This window comes from Caretta caretta, chromosome 7 (assembly GCF_965140235.1).
Source record: "Caretta caretta isolate rCarCar2 chromosome 7, rCarCar1.hap1, whole genome shotgun sequence".
NCBI classification, from domain to species: domain Eukaryota; kingdom Metazoa; phylum Chordata; order Testudines; family Cheloniidae; genus Caretta; species Caretta caretta.
This window is the reverse complement of record NC_134212.1, coordinates 81,910,832-81,928,122: the sequence shown is the minus strand read 5'-3', so window position 1 is coordinate 81,928,122 and position 17,291 is coordinate 81,910,832. Positions and strand designations below refer to the sequence as shown.

Below are 17,291 nucleotides of genomic sequence, written 5' to 3'. Positions count from 1 at the left end.
TAATTGCATTGGTTGCCAATTGATAATAATTTAATGAACTGGGAGTAAAAGGGTTCTATCCCAGAATCAGAAACAACAGAATTAAAACTAAGAAGTTCAATATCTTGTGGGGAACCCCAGAGTATATGGCAAAGACACACTGAAGGCAAAGCAAAGCCTTAGCCACTTTTGTTAACACAACCAGTAAAGACAAGAAAGCTCCAAACCACATAAACAAATAGCAGTATTATAGCATTAGAGATATCTTTGGTATCATTCCTTGCATATGCTCGTATACTTACCCTTCTTTGGGGATCTGGTGGTTAGAGACAAAGAACCAGCTTTGTCCCTGGCATGCCAAATGAGTCCGATGGTCCAGACCCCTAATGCCCAAAGGTCGGTGATAATAACGATGAAGAGTGAAGGGTAAATGATGGAAAGCTAGCCCCCGTTACATGGTAGTGTTGCCTATTACGGGGTCTGGGATCTATCATGAATATTCATTTGGATACCCAGCCTCCCATATCCATATCTAACTTTCTCACCTAATAATATTGGGATGCCTTTATCCTGTAGGTTAGCATAATAATGCCTTTTAGCTCGTTACCATATACATCAACTATTGTGGATAAACATCTGCCAATGATTTTATTCTAAAATAACCAAGCCTAATATCAGTTCAGTATTCCTGTGTTTGCCTGGTAACATTATGTAGCAACTCTCCTTGTAAGCAAACTATTACCAGTTCCCCAAAATCTAGGCCATGTTATCTATGCTAAGGGTCGTAGGCCTGCTTCACTTATGCTAACCTGTTTAAGCCAATGTCTTACAGTATGCAAGCCTGTAGGTTCCTTGCATTGCTGCTAAATAAAAGGCTAAGCTATCTCTATTGGCTACATTATGAAGCAAGTGGAAAAGATTTATGTTTTGGTGTGACCAATGAGGAATTTCCTCTTTATGAGCACAGATTCTGGACATGTTGTACTACCTTCTACCCTTAAAATCCTCGGGGCGGTCTATTAGTTCCATTGGGCTACCTTGGCAGCCATCAATGCATTTAATTCACCAGTCATCAAATATTCTTTTTTCCCCCGCACCTAGTCTTTTCCCACTTCTTGAAGGGTATGACTAGAACCTTCCCTTTGGTGGCTAAACTGGGACATGATCTTTGTTTTATCAACCCTCACTAAATCACTGTTGAAGCCTCTAGCATCTTGCTCTCTGATACATATCTCTATGAAGGTAGTGTTTTTGGTCACTATCACATTGGCCAGAAGAGTTGGAGTTAGGGGTGCTCATGGCAGGACCTCTCAGTACAATTAAGAATATGGTATCCATGACACTGCATCCAAAGTTCACCCAGAAGGCATTAATCAAAGCTTCCGTTTTCCGGTATTCTAGCCTAAGCCTTTCTCTAACAGAGAAGTGGCATGTTTCAGAGTAACAGCCGTGTTAGTCTGTATTCGCAAAAAGAAAAGGAGTACTTGTGGCACCTTAGAGACTAACCAATTTATTCATGCTCAAATAAATTGGTTAGTCTCTAAGGTGCCACAAGTACTCCTTTTCTTTTAGAGAAGTGGCATGGCACTCCCTGGATGTGTGTAGGACTCTTGCCTTTTACCTGCAAAGGACAAAATCATTTTGACTGTCTCCTAGGCTCTTCGTATAATTTGTGGAATGAAGGAAAGGAGAAGGGACCATTTCCTCCCAGGGGCTGTCAAAATGGATCTTGGGATTCATCCTACTCTACTATGAGATGAACAGTAAGCCCCCTGAAGGCACTGTGAGAGCACATTCAGTGAGAGCTGAGGCAACACTGGTAGCTTCCCTGAGAGCGACATCCCTCTTACACCCATCTAGAGAGAAGCAACTTTTGAGTTCTGTACGCTCTTTTGCTAGACACTAGCTGCTGATGCAAGCAGCCGCCTCTGATGTTTCTTTTGGGCAGGGTAGTTCTGTAGTTTGTTGTATTACAGGACTTCAGGCACTGCTTGTGAATCACCTGAAGTGCACTACACAGGGACAGAAGAATGGGTTACCTTGTAGTAACTTGAGTTCTTTGAGATGTGTTATACCTATGTATAGTGCACCACCTGCCCTCCCTTCCCTGCTACCTGGTCTCTTACTGGGAACTGGTGGTAGAAAAGGAATTAAGATGACTGTGGCCTGGAAGCCCCCTTTATTCCCTCGGTGCAGAGCATGAGGAGAGTGAGGGCACATGTACAGACCAGATGGACACTTCAAGGGAGAAGTCTGTGGTCCTGGGTGTGTGGAGCGCATGCTCAACCTGATGTGCGCTACATATAGGGACAACATATCTTGAAGAACTCTAGTTTTACTACAAGATGAATAACCCAGCCTTTTGAGGTGAAGGGAATAAGGGAGATGAAGCAGTAGTTAGGCAAGTGGGACAAAAGTTGTTTGTTTTGCAAGGATGGTGAAGATCAGATCATCCATGCATTGTGCTGTAAACAGGCAGTCAGAGAGCATGAGAGTGAAGGTAAGGGAGGTCAGTAGTCAGGATCGGACAGTATCCAACAGGACAGGTTTGAAGAGTTATCGACAGAAAGCTAAGCATTTGTGACAGTGTTGGAGGAGGAAAAGTTGTGCAAAGAGGTGGGGAAAGAGTGGAAGGGAAGCCATAGATCTTGTATGTTTTCTTTTTGAAAAACTTTGCAGAATCTTGTGCTGATTGGGAGCAGGATATGATGGGGTCTTAAAGGAAGGTAAAGGTTGTGTATAAGCGGGTTGGAATTGTGGTTATGGGAATCAATGAGGATGGAAAGTCATGCAGTTTGGCAAGAAATACTGTGGAACTGAATAAAGGGAGAACAAAAGTGTAGTGGAAGAAGTGTTAAAATCTATTTACTTAGAATGAGTAGGATTGCCATGTATTTAACAGAGTTCCAATAAAGAGATAAAAATAATTTTTTTCCTACTACTCCTTGGATGAACCCACTCAAATATAATAAGCTTGTTTCTCCAAGAACCAAAAAGGATTTATTGCATGTTTTCATTATGCTCCTAAGCTTATATGATCCTAAACTGATTGTATCTGTTAAAACAGAAAATTTAAGACTTTTTTGTTTTTCAAATAATTTCTTAAAATAAAGATCAACTGCAAAAAATGTTAGCATTCATATTTGCATACTCCAAGAAAGTGTGTCAAGGCTGGATCACCCTTAGAGAAGTTGGACTAACCGAGGTTTTGGTAGTTAAATACGTATAAAGGCATGAATAACGACACATTTTTATTCCACCATTATTCATTCTAGGTTGGTGTGATTGATTTCTCTATGTATTTAAAGAATGAAGATGATATTGGGAGTAAAGAAAGGTATGTTCTGTCAAAACACCTTGGATTTTACATATGAAGTTAAATTATTTGTTGAACATCTTTATTTGTTTAGATTTCTAAAATGCACTAAGCAGTTTTCTGCAATTTTGTGCATAATAGTTTTGTGTCTAATCCACTGGACCATGTTCCTTCAACCAATTAGTTGATTTTAAAATGGGCTATTTTCTTTAAGTTTACACTTGCTCACAAATTTTAAATATAAATTTACATTTATTTGCAATAATGCAGTATCAGTTTTTGTCACATGGTACTTATTACTACATGATATGATTGTAGAGATTGTTTTGTTTTTTTGTAATAAAATTAAGCCACTTCCATGTATTTTCATAGAATTTTTAATATGTATATTTTCATATGCTTATAGAAGATGGATCTTTGTTTTTGAATGTATAGACAAATCGCTTGCTAAAATTAATTGCCTTCTCTCTTTAGAAATGTCCAGATTGCTGCAATTTTGGATCAAAAGAATTATGTAGAGGAACTGAACAGACAACTAAAGTAAGTATTTCTTGGGGTATGTGTATCAGTCCAGACTTCCTCCAGGTTAAAACACATCTTTCTCCCTCTGCTCCTATATCATAACCTTGGCAGGAGTAAAGTTCAGGGGAAAAGATTAAAAATTCTTTCTACTTAGTCTGAGGATGGAGAGGAATTGCCAGACATATATTCTCTCCTGGGGAGACTGGAGGAGAGGAGTCAAATGTCAGTTTGTCGACTGTGCCTCTCCAGAAGATCTTTGGCCTTACAGCATACGATGTGTGACCACATCAACATTCCACCCCAGCAACATGAGCAAATTATGATTCCTCAAGGATTCCATTAACCAGTGGTTCTCTAATTTTTTTTTTGCGGACCACTTGAAAATTGCTGAGGGTCTCGGCGGACCACTTAATGATCTTTCCAAATGTTGTTTGTACCGTTAGCTAACTATTGTAAAGCACTTTGGATAAAAGCGTTATATAAAAAAACCTTAATAAGAATTGTTTTTTTGTTCTACAAATAAAAGCACACCACTCATATTTTAATATCAATAGTCTTACCTTTCTAATTCGATGGATGTGCCCTCTCTCCCTCGCTGCGGCAGCCCCTGAGCTGGGGCTGGGAAGGAGGGGGGGGTCTCTCCAGGCACTGCCCAGGCCCACACCTTAGAGGGAACTATCCATGGACCACCTGAATGGAGCTTGCAGACCACAGTTCGAGAACCTCTGCCATAAGCTATTTCTCACGCCAAACTCCATGGCACTGTGGTTGTGGCTGTAATGTTGAGGATCAAGTCTGAATAGAAGAAGAGCAACAAAAATGATTAAAGGTCTAGAAAACATGACCTATGAGGGAAGATTGAAAAAATTGGGTTTGTTTAGTCTGGGAAAGAGAAGACTGAGAGGGGACATGATAACAGTTTTCAAGTATGTAAAAGGTTGTTACAAGGAGGAGGAAGAAAAATTGTTGTTCTTAAAGTCTGAGGATAGGACAAGAAGCAATGGGCTTAAATTGCTGCTAGGGAGGTTTAGGTTGGACATTAGAAAAAAAGTCTTAACTGTCAGAGTGGTTAAGCACTGGAATAAATTGCCTAGGGATGTTCTGGAATCTCCGTCATTGGAGATTTTTTTAAGAGGAGGTTAGACAAACACCTGTCAGGAATGGTCTAGGTAATACTTAGTCCTGCCATGAGTCCAGGGGACTGGACTAGATGACCTCTCGAGGTCCCTTCCACTCCTATGATTCTATGAATGGTTTGATGGACCCTGACCATAACTGTGTACACTGGAGATCTAGAAAGAGAGTTTCCCAACAAGTAGCCAGTGTAAGTGGTACTTAGTACCAAGGTGATAGCTTTTTTTAATGCACATAAAATTGGTATTTGGACAGAACCTGATTTGAAGGCCTGTGAATATGCTGCCTCTTTTTAGGAAAAGTAGATGGAATTTAAGTAGTGAATGAAGCATGTGGTAAAACAGAGAGAGCAACTTTCTCAGGAACTGATTCCCACATGATTGACGAGTTCAGGTTTCCAGTATTAGGTACAGCAGAGGCTAAAGTATGGAATATGATGGAAAGTAATATTTTTTTGATAAGTGGAAAAAAAGGGATTAAGGATCATTTCTGCTGGTAGCAGCTTTAGCATTTTACCATACAAAATGAAAGGAGGGTAAAAGAATTTCAGATTATATTTTATTTTCATCAACATTTGATGTGAAATATCCATATCACATATAATGTACTATCAATAACTACTTTTATTAAATCTTTACTTTTAAGAGCAGAACCTACTGGGACTTGAGACGAGCCTCTGTTTTGATCTTGGGAAATACCATTCTTCCACTGCTGAAATCCCCCAGCAGAGTGTTGCTATGTAAAGCTTAGGACTTTCATTATCCAGCTATGCCGGAACGACAGGAGACACAGGATTTGGGTTTAATTAGGCTTTAACTTTATTCTTAAAATATCTGGGACTACCCTGTAGATACAATTATACAGTGCAGGTAATTCCATGATCATTTCCTTATACTCGGGGGCTATCGCCATCCCTCCCTCTTTGCCATCCCACTGCTGGGACCCTCCACTGCCCCCTCTAGATGAGTGTTAAGGGGGCTGTAAAGAAGAGGGGATTTGACTCTCTACCATGCGAGTTGTAGGAGCCCCATTCCCCCCCTGTCCCACTCACCTTTAAAGCATGCCTCCTTTAAATCCTTTACCCATCCATTTTTTATCAGATCCATATCCATTCCCGACATCTACCACAAGGTTCCAGAACAAGTTGCAACTGTAAGGCCTAACCCCCCTTTATTACCCCAGTAGATCCCCAGCTTGCTGTGGAGAAGGTGAAAAACCCACCTCGCCTAGACCAATCTGGCAGTAAGGGAAAATTCCTTCTCAGCCATCTGTTTGCCTCCCCAACAAGATGCCCCAATTAATATTGGGGCCCCAGTCTACTAAACACTGTAGAGACACCAATGAATTCTCTAATAGGAGGTATGAGACAACAAATGGGATGTAACAAATGAAAGTGGAGGAGGGGGAGTGAGTATAATTGCTGCAATAAGATCAAGTGGATAGATAGGTTGCCCATGTTTATAACTTGATGATGTCAAGACATTTTAAAAAAAATGTATACATACATGCACATGTCCCTTTCTGTACTGAACACCCCACAAACTAGCTGTTCCCACGCACACATAAATAACAATCAATCACATTAATCCCCTCCATCTAGCCATTGATTATCAGTCGGGAGCCTTCTATAGGCATCATAGTAAAAGTAGGTTTGGAGGAAAGAGCACATGTCTTTACAGACTACGTTTGGGATTGTTCAATGCATAAAAGTCAGCCTGGAAGATGCTTGTGCGAGAAATTGGCAGTCAGACAGTGAAGGAGGCTTGGTGGGAGGGAGAAGCTATGTAAGAGATGAACAGATAAGTAGGAAGGGACACAGCTGCGAAGGGCCTTAAAGATAAGAACAAAAAAGCTTGAAAATAATGTGGTGGGAAAAGGAGGGTTAGAGGAGGGATTTCAAAGGGGAAATGAAATGAATAGAATGATGGAGAAGGAAAATGATTTTAGTAGCTGTGTTTTGAATGGACCTTAAGGGCGAATGGAGTCCAGGGAGGAGCAGTATGCAGTAGTTAAGATGGGGAAGTGCTGAGAATCTGGACAAGAGTTTTAATTGTATGGGAAAAAAAGTAAAAACAGAGCTTTGGAAAACTTATTGAGAACAAAGCAACAAAATTTGGACGCTGTGTGGTTGCGAAGGATGAGGGAGCAGGAGTCAAAGATGACACCCAAATCATGGGCTTGGGTGGCAGGGATAATGATGGTGTTGTCAACAGTGACTGAAGTTGCAGGGAGGAGTGTGTGTCACATAAGTATTCATTAAAGGAAGATAATCTGTAACATTTTTAGAAATAATTTCCAACTGCAATGATCAGTGCAGTTCTGTTGGCTGTTGCCAATAAACTTAGTGCTTGGCATAAAACTTTTTGTGTGTGTTTGTATGAGTTTTGGTGTAACACTGAATATTGATTTCTTTATTACTTTCAGTAGCACAGTCAGCAGCCTTCATGCAAGAGTTGATTCATTAGAGAAGTCAAACACTAAACTAATTGAAGAGGTATTGTTTCTTAGTAATGTGTAATACTATTTTTTAACCAGTGGTGAACGTTTCCTTTTTTCCTCCCTCTACGAGTACAGTCTAATTAACTGTGTTGAAACACTGCCTAATATATTCAGCTACATTTGACTCAGTCTGAAGAAATAACACAAAGGTTGCTGGGACCTGTGTTCAGCTTTATCCCAGTTGACTATTGGATTAGCAAAATGCTGTAAAACATTGCAATTTCACAGCAGGGTTTAAGAGTGTACAGAAGAACCCTATCTTAAATGTGCTGGGAGTTGCTGTCAGTTCCATTTTGTGGAGACCACTGAGTAAAGGCATTCCTTCAGACTGTCAATCCACAGGCGAACTAGATCTAGTTGAGCGGACAATGTATAATTGTCTCAGCTCAAGCCAAAGGGCTCTTTCTAAAAGCTCATTCACAATATGCAGGTATAGGTTTGTCTGCCTCTCTGTGCCAGGTTGTTTGGATTGTTGGGTTTTTTTTAAAACATCCTGTACTTTCCAATGTCTTAATACTTGAAGTAGATAACAACATATTTGGGATTAGGAGGAGGAGATCAGTTTTTCCCCTTATTTTTTACCTGCCCTGAAAGAGAAATGGGGGGAAAAATGATATTTCTACATTTAGCAGTTGAGGGGGCTGTTAGTTTATTCTGGATGTGAACAAATCCAGACAATGAACAGCATGTATACTGCCCCTCACCCCTGCCCCATGTTTCGCACAATCCCTTACAAATCCTCTTCTCTCACCATAGTCTACGCCTTCTGACAAGCCTTCGGCCTAACTCCCAGGATTAAGTTAAAGGGCCCTGAAATACTCTGCTGAGGCCTTTCTTTATTCTGTCACACTGTAGGACTTTCCTAGTCCTCAGTGTCTCAGATTTATCCTTCCTTACCCAGGAAATTTGCTTCTGTAAGATGCTACATAGTGCTGCATACAGTATACCTGGAGATTCATGTTGAGAAACTGCTTTAAAACAGAAAATATATCCATTTAAATTGAAGTGTATATGTAAGAACTTTAACAAGGGGAAAAAAGGGAGTATGTATCCTGTAGCTAGAATAGAGTATCACTGAAAAGCTATTCCTCTGTACAAGAGATGTAGAATAAAAAAGATGGTCCTAATTTAGATTTATTCTCACCTCAGTATGTAACTCCTACTATAAATGGTAGTTGTGCATGCACACAAAATAGATATCTTATTCAGCACACTGAGACTAAAGTATGCAGTAATGTTAGCTATGTATACATTAGAATAATTTTGTTTTGTTTTTTAGTGTTCGGAAAAATAGTCATACACTTTCTCTCTTTTTTCCCTTTCAGTTAGCAATAGCAAAAAACAATATAATTAAACTTCAGGAAGAAAATCATCAGTTAAGAAGTGAAAACACACTGATTTTAATGAAAACACAGCATCACCTAGAGGTATGTGAATTCAATATAATTAAATGTTACCTGGCTTCTTGTCATTTGAATGTTTTATGTTGGCAACTGTATCTCAGCAAATAGTTGGACTGCCATAAAACAATTTTATGTGAGGAATAGGCCTGTGTGATTTGTTACATTTATGACTTATGATAAAGCTTATCTAAATATTGTAGGAATCAATCTAGATTATTATTCTAAACAAATTTTGAGGTTTTTTTCTTACATTTTGCATTGATCTTTGAGATTATACAACTTTCTGTTTGCAGTGGTTAATGTAATATTTTACTGTAAACCTTGTCAGAAAATAATTTGTGTGTTGGACTGGGATATTGTACATCCTATACTACTCTGAACAGTCATTATGAATAATTTTAGATTCAGTTATTGAAAAATATTTCTGGATAACCTGGAGAACCCAATATCAGTGATATTTAAATAACTGGGTGAATTAAATGCCTCTGGAGTTACTCAGCGACCCGGTGAAATAGTGTACCAAAAATTACTCTTCCAGGCCTCAATTCAGCAACATATTTAAGCACATGCCTAATTTTCAGCATGTGAGTTGTCTCCTTCCGGTTAATGGGATTACTCACATGCTTAAAGATTAGGCATGTGCATAAGTAACTTGCTGAATCACACGTCTGCAAGAAGTTCATTTCATTTTGCAAGGTTTACATTTTTAAGCTAAAATGTAATTCTCAATTTAAAAGTGATTAATCCATAATGTAGACAATCTTGGATCCTATTGGTTTAGTGGGTGTATTGTGCTTACATAGTCCATTGTGAATTTAAGCAACTTTTCTCTCCACAAATTTGTTACATTTAATTATAACAATTGTTATATTTGTAATGAAAACCAGATACATCTGTAATTTCTGCATAGGTAACCAAAGTGGATGTTGAGGCAGAGCTTCAAACATACAGACACTCCAGACAGGGTCTGGATGAAATGTACAATGAAGCACGCAGACAACTTCGAGAAGAATCACAATTACGACAAGTGAGTGTATTTAAAATGTGCTATGTAAACCTTGACAAGATTAACATTTACTGTCTCTTTAATACATTACTTTGACTATTTCTAGCTTTACATTTTTTTCCAGGGGATGTGTGCTGCTAGTGATCTACCACACTGTTTCTCTAACCTCATGAAAATGTTGTTTCAAGTTTTTGAAAACTTGGAGCCATTATATTAGTATTTCTTTAACAGTCGTGTCTCTAAGCATAGTTAGGAAGAATACTGATTTTTGTATGAGTAATGTGTTGGATTTTAGCAGCTATGTTAATTTCAAATATTTAGCTACATCAGTATTTTGAATAGGTTTCCTAAATACATGCATTAACTGTTTTTTCCAAAAGTAGAAATACTTATTTTTTTGACTTTTTAATATTGTAAATAGAAAATTGACTCTCTTATTCTTAAAATATTATTTCACTTATAAGAAATTAGGCTAATGATATTTCATAAAATGAGGTGGCTTTTATTAAGGTACAAATAAATGAACACAAGTCACCAAATGCATGACTGAGTGCAGTGTTTACATAATATTTACAATATCTGTTTTGCCAAGTTTCACAGAAGGTAGAGATTTGTGAAGGTGAAAGATCCAGCACTGTAGGACCTGCAGTGCCATATCTCAATTTTGCATCAGAAATACTAGATAAAACGTTGCATAGCTATTTACAAAATCAGTGTTGACAGAGTATAGGGTTGCCAACCTGCCCGGATTTGCCAGGAGTCTCCAGGAATCAGCCTCAATCTCCCGGTTGCTACTGAAAACAATCCGGGAGATTTTAATAGGCCAAAAGTCTGGTTGGCGGGGGCAGCATAGCAGGGCTAAGGCAGGCTCCTTACCGGCCCTGGCTTGGCGCAGCTCCTGGAAGTGGCAGCATGTCCCTGCGGCCCCTAGGCGCAGGCAAGGACGGCCGGGGGATCTTTGGTCATGAACAGCAGCCAATGGGAGCTGTGGGGGCGGTGTCTGAAGGGAGGGGCAGAGCTGCCTGGCTGCCCCTGCCTGGGCCTAGAGGCCGCAGGGACATGCCGCCGCTTCCGGGAGACGCCGGAGGTAAGTGCTGTCCAGCTGGAGTCCACACCCCCTCCTGCACCCCAACCCCTCCCCTGAGCTGCCTCCCGCACTCTGAACCCATCGGCCCCAGCCCAGAACCCGCATCCCCTCCCACACCTGGACCCCCTACCCCAGCCTGGTGAAAGTGAGTGAGGGTGGGAGAGATGGAAGGAGGATGGAGTGAGCGGGGGGTGGGACCTTGGAGAAGGGGCGGGGACACAGGGCAGGACGTGGGACAAGGGTGTTTGGGTTTGTGCAATTACTTGGCAACCCTAACAGAGTATAATTGTTTTTGTGCAAATTGTAGGACATAGAGAATGAGCTAATGGTCCAAGTCAGTATGAAACATGAGATAGAACTTGCAATGAAGTTGTTGGAGAAAGACATTCATGAGAAACAAGACACCCTCATAGGCCTTCGACAACAGCTAGATGAAGTTAAAGCAATTAACATAGAAATGTACCAAAAGCTACAGGTAAAAGAGATCATTCTTAAATTGTTGAAACCTCTTTGAAGTATAAATGTAAGATGTGTGTGACTTTTGAAATAGTGCATGCTGCTCATGACATTTGAAACAGTATAGCAATAGAAGAGTATTTGCTTCAGAAAGCTGATAGTCTTTCATCCATATGTTAAACTCTTGTTTTCTTAGTTTTGCTCATTGTCGCTGCTTTTTTAGCTCAGCTTTCTGCTTCTACTCTCTTCCTCTTTCAGAATAAATAGATCCAACTATATAAGTTAACTGCATTCACATAACACAGGTTTTATGGAAATCATTTTAAAGTATCGTTGTGATGTATAGAGGACTGAAACACAGGTGATCATCATGGTACTGTACATAGGGAGAATGATATACCTGAAGTTTTGTGCTCCATTTGGGGGATCATACTGGAAAGAACAGTGAAGGAATTATAAAAAGTAAAGGAGGATAGTGAAGTGGTTAAATGGGCTTTGAGAGTTATAACTGTGAAGATCAACTAGGATAAACTGCAGGTAAGAAATTATCAAACACCAAGGAAATTCAAGAGAAAGTACTTTGTGATAATTTTAACGTGTGGAACAAGTTGTCAAAGGCAGGAATAGAAGTTAGTCATGGCCACTTGAAAAAGTGCACAGAGAAATGACATTATACGATGCAAAGAGTAGATGTGTGGACCAAGATGCTGCTGTCCACGTCTAAATGTTTTGTGTAGAAAGCAGAACAGGAATAAAGATCTGTCTTTAGTAAAATAAACTGAGACAGTATAGGCTCTTCAGTATTATTGTTGGTGTTTATGCAGCATGTCTGTCAGATCTGTAGTTTTTCTGTTTTAATCTGTGTTTTGAAACTTTTGTGTGGTGATATTAACTGGATTTAATGACAATACTGTACCTATATTTAGACCTTGAAGCATGGATGTTCACAGTTGTCAGAGGCTGGTTAAAATAAGGTTAAAATAAGGTTAGAATATTTAAAGTACTCAACTATAGTAAGTAATTTTAGCTGTTGTTCTGGTACAGACCTAAGGCCTTATCGGTGCCTACCACCTTGCAGGATTGGGCCCAAGAAGACCGCAGCATGAACTAAAACTAATGCTTATAGGTGTTGTTGCTATGGATATAATGAGCTGTTTAAAAAAAATTAGCACTGAATTTTAGTAGACACACATAAAAAGATATTTAAAAGAAATAAACTGAAAAATATATATTATTAAATAGAGTGTACACTTGTAAAATGCCAATAAAATGAAAATTGAAATTCTATAGATTAGATGTTTTTCTTGAATGTTGCTTTATTTTTTTTTAGATGGGAATGTTTAAAAAACATAAGCAAACAAATTCCAAAGCCATATTACAAATATTTTCCTTAAGAGAGTGAACAAAAGCATCAAAAATACAGTTTAATATAAAACCTGCTTCAGTATTAATCTGTTTAATATAGGTTTCTGACGATGCCATGAAAGAAAAGAATGAAATAGTTAGTCGACTAGAGGATAAGACCAATCAAATTACTGCAACTATGAAACAATTGGAACAAAGGTACAGCATCCATCTCTATTTTACTTATTTTTCCACATTCATTCCTCCTCCCTTACTGCATTCCCACATAGCTACCACTGAAACGTAACTCTCAGTAGGAAGTTTTAAAGAAGCATCATCTGCAACTGGTGTTTTACCATTGATCTTCAAACAGGTAGATTTATTTTTTGATGTTGTGAAGGCCAAGACTATAACAGGGTTCAAAAAAGAACTAGATAAGTTCATGGAGGATAGGTCCATCAATGGCTATTAGCCAGGACGGACAGGGATGGTGTCCCTAGCCTCTGTTTGCCAAAAGCTGGGAATGGGTGACGGGATGGTTCACTTGATGATTCCCTGTTCTGTTCATTCCCTTTGGGGCAGCTGGCATTGGCCGCTTTTGGAAGACAGGATACTGGACTAAATGGACCTTTGGTCAGACCCAGTATGGGCGCTCTTATGTACTATAAGAGTGGAAAAATACAGCCATAAACCAAGCCTTTTTATCTTAATTCTCTTTCACCATTCACTGGAGCTGACATTCTGTGCCTGCATCCAAGGTTGTTCTTTCAGCTACCGGGCTCAGTGATGGCCACTTCAGAATTCTGATTCATTATTACCTCTGTGTTATATTTTAATGCTATTCAATAAGGCTTTGATCCACCAAAGCACACGGTTACCTTTAAGCAAGACTGCTCACGTGCTTAAAGTTAAGCCTGTGCTAAGTGTTTTGAATCAGGACCCTGGCTGGCCAAGATTCCAAAGCTTACATTAATTGCTTTGGAAACTCCCTTAGTGTAAAGATGTACACATAAGTATTACATCACGAATTAGTAAAATGAAATGATATAATATCAGTGTGTAAGTTTATATTGTGATTACTATATATTTTTTACATAATATAAAGATGTGACTTGTGTGCATCGGTTATTTAAATGGAATAGACTATATGCATCGTTAATATTTTTAATTGTAAAATGTAACATATCCATAGCCCTGTCATGTTGGTGTTGACGTGTCTTACCATTGTTTTCTTTTAAAGCTATTTATTAAAAACATAATTATATATTAAAAGATTTAGTGACATGAATATTCTTTTATTGACATCCTTTTTCCTCTTTTTTCTTTCTTTTTTTCCTTTATCCCAATTTTTACATTTTGAACTTTACTACCTTTATCTGTCTTTGATTTTGTCCATTACATACGTGAAGTGACAAAGATCTGTTAACTCAAACTAGGACTATTGCAATGTCATTTGTGAAATGTGCCAGCAATGAAGCACAGCACCAATACAAACTTGTCAAAGATATATCATTTTGAAAGCTACTTAGCTATTGATAGAATAAAATTTGTATGAGTTGGTTTAAAAAAAATATGGTTATTATCTTAAATGGTATTGGGAAATCCTGTATTATAATTGGTCAGTAAGTACTAGTGATTTTGACACAATGTTACAGCTTGGAACGACTTTGTTTTCAGAAATAAAATCCTCTCCACCCCTTTCTCTCCTCTCCTCTCCTCCCCTCCCAAAGAATAAAAAAATCACTGTAATATTATTGACCAATCAGAAACTAGAATTTTCTAATGCTATTTAATCATTTTACTTTTTTTAATGTTAAATACAAAGTTTATTTAAAAATGTTAGCTGCCTTTACATTTTTGATTTCTCATTGCCCTGACACTTACCTCCAGTTATAGGGTTTTCCCTCACCCCTTATTTATAGCACTTAAATAAATAAAGAACCTCCCTTTCAGTTAATAAAAAACCCACATTTTTATTGTTGTTGCACTTTCAGGGCTTCTCTATACCAGAAAACATGCTGTCAAGTCTTTTAACGTGGTTGCTGATAGCATCACTTTCTTGAGTAGCGTAGACAGAAGTATTTTTCTTGAGAACTGGCTAAAACAGCTTATAAAAATGTGCCATAGGTTCTGTCTGTACTTTACAAAAACAAAACCCAAATAACTTCTGTATTTTAGGACTCTCTTATACACAGTTAAAATACAGTTCAGTCTGCTAGCATAGAGCAGAATGTAAGATGTTTTTACAGAGCTACTGTATCATGGATACAATCAAGATATGACTAGAACTAAAGACTATAAAGCAGGAAGGCCGTATCTACGTAGAAATCTTCGTAGCTGTAATTCCCCCAGGGGTAGCACTGGTAGAAAGTGTAGCATAGGCAGGACTCAGACATTTACAGGTAGATCCTCAGATGGTATATAAATTGTAAGCTGAGGATCTGCTCTTATCTGAGTTGCTACCCTGGTGGAGCTGCACTGGATTTGAATTACAGCTATAGAATTTGCAAGCTGCTAGTGTAGATAAAGATTCTATAGATGCTAGCATGGTTCTCAGAAAAAAAAAGTCCTTGTCCATATTAGTCTTGGAAATTGTGCTAATGCAGTTTCAGCTGTAGTTCAGAGAGGGTCTTAGTGGTGTTTTTAGTTTTCCTATTTCATTTAGTCTTTCACCCTTCTCTGCCTTCTGGCATAGCAGCAAGAATTAGCCTTGCTGTGCACCAATATTCTCCCTTCTCCTATCCATCCTCTTTGGCCCTATTTGTATTACAATTACAAACACATCAAGGAACTTCATTATAACATATTGTAGTGTAGAGTAGACCCTAACAGTTTTTCCTACCTGGGCTAAATTCAGATGCTTTAAAATAACATGGTTCAAGTCCAGTGTGTTGTCATTTCTGAACTGGCAGTTTTTGGTAACTGCCCCACCCGTGCAGCTTCACCGTTGGTAGCATGAGCGTAGGTGGGGAACTAGAGCTTTTATTAACATGATATCTAATTCTGCTGAGATGTCTAGTAATGCTGGTGCACTGTCTGCATGAGCCCTCTCATTAGTTGACTGGTAGCACAGCAATGGTAGGCAGTTTCCCAAACATGGCCAGTGTAGATGCATATTACATTATAAAACATTAGTAGCCAGGCTCCCTAACATGATTGTGGTTGTAGTGTAGACAGGGCCAGTAAGAAAGCTTTAATTTAATTTTACATTTAACAGTGATAAACTGGGAGTTGTGCGTTACTCTACATTCAGCTGACTGGGAAGTGATGATTCAAGCCAAGCCTTGAGAGAAGAACCACTCGGTTTTCTCTCAACATTTTGCGGGCTTGTGTACACTACAGATGCTACAGCAGCACAGCTATGGTGCTGCAACAGTGCCATAGTGTAGACACTTGCTACAGCTACAGAAGGGGTTTTCCATCACTGTAATTAATCCACCTCCGTGAGAGGCAGTGTTCTTCTTCTGTTGACCTAGTGGTGTCTAGACTGGGGCGTAGGTTGGTTTAACAATGTCTTTTGGGGGTGTGATTTTTTTTCACACCCCTCAGTGCAATGTAGCTAGGTCAACCTAAGTTTTAGGTGTAGAGCAGGTCTGAGAAGGGACAAAAGAGGCAATTGTAAAATGAGACACCTCAACTGGGATGAGGCTCTGAATGATGTTTTACTGGCTACTCTAATCTCCCTTGTATATCCCAGTAAGACAGTTGAATATGGAGTAACATATAATTTTGGATTTAGTGTTTACATTTCAATTAAATTTAAGCCACATCTTTTTTGGGCGGAGAGAGGGTCAAACAGAGAGAAATCTTGATGCATTGGTGAGGTATAAGTGAGGGGAGAGGGCTATTCAAAACAGGAATGCAAAATCCCTTGAAAATCAAAAGGAAAGAGCTTAAATGAAAGCCTGACTTCTGTTATTTATTCAGTTTTATTTGTTTTGTTTATCATATGGAGCTATTTTTAACCATGATTTTTAATACACATTATTTAAATATATTTAATAATGTTTTTTATTAGTGGTTATTCTGTAAGTGTAGTGAGACTCTCTCCAGGGTGTGTTCTGCTGTCTTACTACAGCTGTGTTCTTGCTATCTGATTCCAGTGTTCTGTATTCAGGCTCATGTCTGAATTGCTTCAAGCCATTCCAGCACAACACACACTGTCTTATTGATTGATTAGTATAGACAAAGTAGTTACTGTACTTCTACAGTTCTTGTAAAAATTCCTCCCACAATAACACATGTATGTACGCTCAAAGTTAGAGCAGTAAGTGATATAGATGAATTATAAAATCTGTATGGTTATGCTTTAATGGCATCTATTAATGGTGAACATAAAATAAAAACAAATTGGAAGACTTAATCTGCTTTTCTTTGTGTAGTGAAAACCAGAAACTAGATTTCTAGGCATTGTGTGGCTCTCTTGTTTGAGTTTGTGAGTTTCCCCCAATCTTTGTTTTTATTTAGAAATGTTTCTATTTCCCCATTTTTCTTTTATTTGTCTTCTTCACCCTTTACACCCTAGTTCTAGCCTCAGTTTTACCC

At 38.7% G+C, this 17,291-nt stretch overlaps 1 protein-coding gene across 8 annotated transcripts in view; it reads left to right on the top strand.

The window, feature by feature from the left end:
- RUFY2 (RUN and FYVE domain containing 2) overlaps positions 1 to 17,291 on the top strand; it is a 62,119-nt gene that overhangs the window by 23,593 nt on the left and 21,235 nt on the right. For 6 of the 8 annotated variants that reach the window (XR_012669370.1, XM_075130862.1, XM_075130866.1 and 3 more), the window contains exons 6-12: positions 3,255 to 3,316; positions 3,770 to 3,835; positions 7,376 to 7,445; positions 8,776 to 8,877; positions 9,764 to 9,880; positions 11,254 to 11,421; positions 12,868 to 12,965. Coding sequence is in view for 7 of the 8 variants with exons in the window: in XM_075130862.1 (XP_074986963.1) it covers positions 3,255 to 3,316; positions 3,770 to 3,835; positions 7,376 to 7,445; positions 8,776 to 8,877; positions 9,764 to 9,880; positions 11,254 to 11,421; positions 12,868 to 12,965 (683 nt within the window). In the remaining variant the exon portion in view is untranslated. Of the gene's footprint in view, positions 1 to 3,254; positions 3,317 to 3,769; positions 3,836 to 7,375; positions 7,446 to 8,775; positions 8,878 to 9,763; positions 9,881 to 11,253; positions 11,422 to 12,867; positions 12,966 to 14,155; positions 17,110 to 17,291 lie in introns of those variants that run through there. The other 2 variants (XM_075130865.1, XM_075130861.1) reach the window with 2 other exon arrangements.